Below are 4422 nucleotides of genomic sequence, written 5' to 3'. Positions count from 1 at the left end.
ATAATTTATAACTGTTTGTGCTTTTAACAAATCAATATACTTTATAATAATAATAATAATATATTATAAGTATGCAGAAGAAAACTAAATTTTTAATTTCAAAAATAACTCACAAACACAAAAGTAGTTCAGTGCCAAAATTGATACTAGATTTCCTTTGCAGGACGATGCAGGACGATGTAGGACGATGCAGGACGTTGGTATGGTAAGAAAATATAGCAAAATCCATTTAACATTTATTAATAATTCAATTGTCGAAATGTTATTTAAACCGCAGGAAGAATAAATTGTTTACCATGGAAAAGCACAGCTGTTCACACATATTTTATATACATACAACGACACTTAATACTTAAGGTGAAACAAAGATAACAAATAATTTGTTTTCAATAATATTACATACTTATGAGTTTACTTTCCAATAAATAAATATTTTATTTACATTTACATTTACTTGCTATATAACACATTTTTCAGCTTAATTTTGTTGTAAATAAATTTATGCCTGAAGTTCAATAATAATATATATATATATATATAGGAAAATTGCTACATGTCAAAATATAAATTTTTAAATGTCCTTACTTAAGTTCCCTTAACAACGAAAGGAATTAAAATACAATTTCAGCTATTTAGGTTAAGACTCTGCGTAGAAGTAATTGACAAGTCATCGTTAATATTGCAGTGATTGTAAGTAGACGCCAACACGATAGATTGTTCCATTGGTGGATACTTGAAGTTGCACTCCGTACTGCAATAGAAAGAAATATAAAAAAAATTACTTAATTAAAAAATAAGTACTAAGCAAAATAAATGAGAAAATAATTGAAAATCGTATTAAAACCCCATGAGCTGTCACTTCAAACTTTGCAATTTTCAATATCCTTTGAAAGCACTGGTAAGTGCATTGTAGTGCATGAATTATTTATATACGATTTAGTCGATAATGCAAATTGATTAGAATATAAATGGAATGCAATGAAACTATTGTAAAACATAGAAAAATTTATTTTAGAAATGCGCTGATTTGTTATTAACTACCTTTTGTTAGGTGCACTTAAGTGCTCTTAAGTTTGCTATAATAATGAAGAAAGTTATAGCAGAAAGTTTGCATGCTTTCGCATGAAAGAATTACGCATGCTGTAAAGGACCAGCGGAGGACAATTATGGAAAAGGTACAAAACAATTAAATTTATAATAGAACTAAAATCGTTCAGATCAGTATCAAGCTAAAAGAAAACCATTTCTACTCTAAGTCATGTAGGGAAGAATTCTACCTACTCGTCCGTAGGTACCTCACCCTTTCCTCGGCGTCTCCATCCCAAATACCATTATTCCTGCCTTGTACTTCAAACCTCTCCAATACTTGTCCCACTACTTCGATGAGTCTCTACACAATTCCCCTTTATAACCGCAGTTTTCGTGACCCTAGTCACAAAATTTGTCGCTAGTCTCACCCGAGGGTACGTGCTTTAACCCCACCCCCTTCACCATCACTATATCACCCTAAATCACGCTTCTGCTTTCTGGCTTAGATAAACCTAGCCCACTCGAGGTAGACCTATATGTTCACATCTCTCTCTCCTGATTACTGGAATGAAGTGTCCTCAATGCTGTGGAAATCTTCTCCATTCATTTCTAAGAGGTGGTGTTAGTGGGTTCAAGTCTCACACTGTGGCTTTCGATGCTTTCATTGTTTTAAAACCACTGTTTTAAAACAAAACAAAAAACATTTTCACCAATTGGGGCCGGGTACGATATCGAGAACTTGTAAAGATACAGTTCAAAACGACTAGTGAAGCAATCGCGTAAAGGCTGAGATAACTCGGTGCCATGTGACTTGGTAATATGCAGAGTTGGTTAGAAATAAAAACTGCTACGAAAAGAACGAGGTATAGAAGAAAAAAGCTGTTCGACTGTATGAGAAGAATGCTCAAAGCATTAACCTCCGCTTCAAAAGTGGTCACAATTCTTCCTATTGCATATTATAGAAACATATTTATTATTTGTTTGTCTATATTTGTTTATTTATGTAATTTGTTTATGTATTTGTAATTATTTATTTATTTGATATAATATTGAGGAAAATTGTGAAGTTGATATGTATTAAAGTATTAATCTGTTGCCAGCTTTAGTATTACTAACTAATAATTTTGTTTTTAATTAATTTCCGTTTATAATATGTAGAGATTTTAAAACTAATTAAAACAATGTCTTGTATGTAGCTTATAAAATGTTTCTGCCTATTCCATCTGTTGTTTCTATATTAACATTTTAATTAAAAGTATTTCTCGTTTATTTAATTACAGTTTATTATAATATAGACTCATGATATCTGCTTATTGTATTTAATTAAAATTTGCTGTAAATATACCAACATCTGTTGTATAACAGAAACCAAAATGTATTTTGATTCAAGATCAAACAGTGACTCCGACATTACTATATTATCAACATCATGTAAACAGCACATCAACAGAAGAACCTATTTAATTCATAAAAAGCTTTTAAAACCTTTTGTCATTCATTGTCATTGCAATATTTAGCGACAATTTAAACAGTTATATCTATGATTAATGGTGGCTGAAAGTTAGTGAAAGCAACTTACCACATTTATGTGGTAAAGATATGACCCTTTAAAAAAAAGGATATTTTTATTTTAAATAAAAATGCTGTCATTAAATGCAGTAATCAAGATAAAAAACAGCAAGTATCGAATTACATACATTCACTCTTAAAATCAACTCACACCAAGTCATAATACATTATGTATAAATTTTTTTATGTGTACATATATAACAAGGTACTATCCAACAATCTACTTAAACCATAAAAATAAATGTCATTTTGACATTTTTCATGCCATCAACCCCAGAAACCATCCCACCATCCCTCCATTTTGTACCTACATCAAGTGTACTTTAATATTCTGCTAATTATAGGAATTATTTGAAATTAAATTTTTATTGAATTTTCAACAAGCAATCAACATAAACAAATAACCAGGAAAATAAATTTAAGGTTCAATTATTTTTATTTGAAATTTTACGATACCCGTTCACACCAGCACTTGACTCTTTCAACTTTGCACTTACCTAACAGCATGGCTTCCCTATTGTTTATGATTCCAGGTCGTCGCTGCAAAACACTCTCCTTATTCCCTTTCCACAGCACCGGCGATATGCTAGCCAAACATTTGACACGCATTGCTCCGTCATGAAAATGACTTGGTTCAACTGTCAACTGCAGACCAAGCGTTGACGTAATGAGGCCATGTTTATGTACGGTATTGTTGTACCTTGCCAGCGAGCTTTCGTTAGTCACCTGAGAACAGAACAAACAAAACAAACAAAACACGTTAAACACATTTAACTGATGGATGAGCATACTTAAAACTTAAAATTAATTGCGAATAATAATTCTCGACTTGATCCAGATGCTGCTCGAACGCAATAAAAATCAATGTAAATACGTAAATGTTGTTGACTTACTTAAGCTACACACAACGCGTCTTATACGCTTTTCATCCAAATGGAATTCGTTAAATTTAATGCAAATATCTTGATGTTTTTTTTTGTATTTTTCTATTTTTCTATTTTATTATTATTTTATTTTTATTTTTTTGTTTTTGCTTGGTTGTCTTATTTTCCATAGTATGCTTAATAGTTTTGACCTTCCGTGTACTTTTCTCTCAGTGTATGTTTTTGCTACGTAGCTGCACGTGTCGGTATTACTCACAGTAAAAAATTTTAAATAAATTTGCCAAAGGATTATTATGCTAAACAAAGTTGAATTTGGAAGAAGTTGATAAGCTGCTGGAAAAACATTTCAGCTTTTTGTCGGTGTCGTCTCCGTCTCCGTTTCTATCTCCATCTCTGTCATCGTCATCGTCATCGTCGTCTTCGTCGTTTAGAGATGAGTCACGGAATAGTCATTGAATATCTTTTTCCATTACCACATTTTTTACTTAATTTTATTTAAAGGATTCGTGGCTTAGCAACTGTTTCAACTTAAATTATTTTTATTCAATTTCCTATTAGTTTCCAGCAGTAAAGGGAAAATATTTGAAAGAATTTCAAATTGAATTTCAATTTTTTGACTTTATAGTTATACACTAGGAAATTCAAAGAAGTATACGGAATATCAGTTATGCAGGATAATGACTTTAAATATTTACAATCATTTTTTTTTTCAAATATCATTTAATGAAATTTACTATAATGATAGACTCAGAATAAGTTCATCTATTGAAATATTTAATAAAATATGTAACCGACGTGACTACACAAGCTAACCTTCAATAATTTTAAATAGAAACCATTAAAACCATGAAAGGATAAATAAAAAGAAATAAAAATTGGTTTAGTATTTCGCAGAACGCCTTTTCTGTGCTCTTAAACACCGTCCCATGACACATTATTT

At 30.9% G+C, this 4422-nt stretch overlaps 1 protein-coding gene across 1 annotated transcript; it reads right to left on the bottom strand.

Annotated features, from left to right (window-relative positions):
* Nucleotides 1-564: 564 nt before the first annotated feature.
* On the bottom strand, nt 565-3431 carry LOC119686224. The gene is made up of 2 exons (XM_038100739.1): nt 3096-3431; nt 565-751 (listed from the first exon to the last, which is right to left on the bottom strand). The coding sequence occupies exons 1-2, from the start codon at nt 3385-3387 to the stop codon at nt 633-635; spliced, it is 411 nt and encodes a 136-aa protein (XP_037956667.1). The 5' UTR covers nt 3388-3431; the 3' UTR covers nt 565-632.
* Nucleotides 3432-4422: the final 991 nt, after the last annotated feature.

Source organism: Teleopsis dalmanni, chromosome 2, assembly GCF_002237135.1.
Source record: "Teleopsis dalmanni isolate 2A chromosome 2, ASM223713v2, whole genome shotgun sequence".
NCBI lineage: Eukaryota > Metazoa > Arthropoda > Insecta > Diptera > Diopsidae > Teleopsis > Teleopsis dalmanni.
Note: the sequence above shows the minus strand (reverse complement) of the source record. Positions and strands in the feature narration are given on the sequence as shown.

Bases quoted from the DNA above. Each gene is read 5' to 3' on its own strand.
- LOC119686224 (XM_038100739.1), bottom strand. From the start codon at position 3,387: ATGCTCATCCATCAGTTAAATGTGTTTAACGTGTTTTGTTTGTTTTGT. The intron at 752-3,095 runs GTAAGTGCAAAG...TTTCTATTGCAG, and splicing joins TAGGGAAGCCATGCTGTTAG to TACGGAGTGCAACTTCAAGT.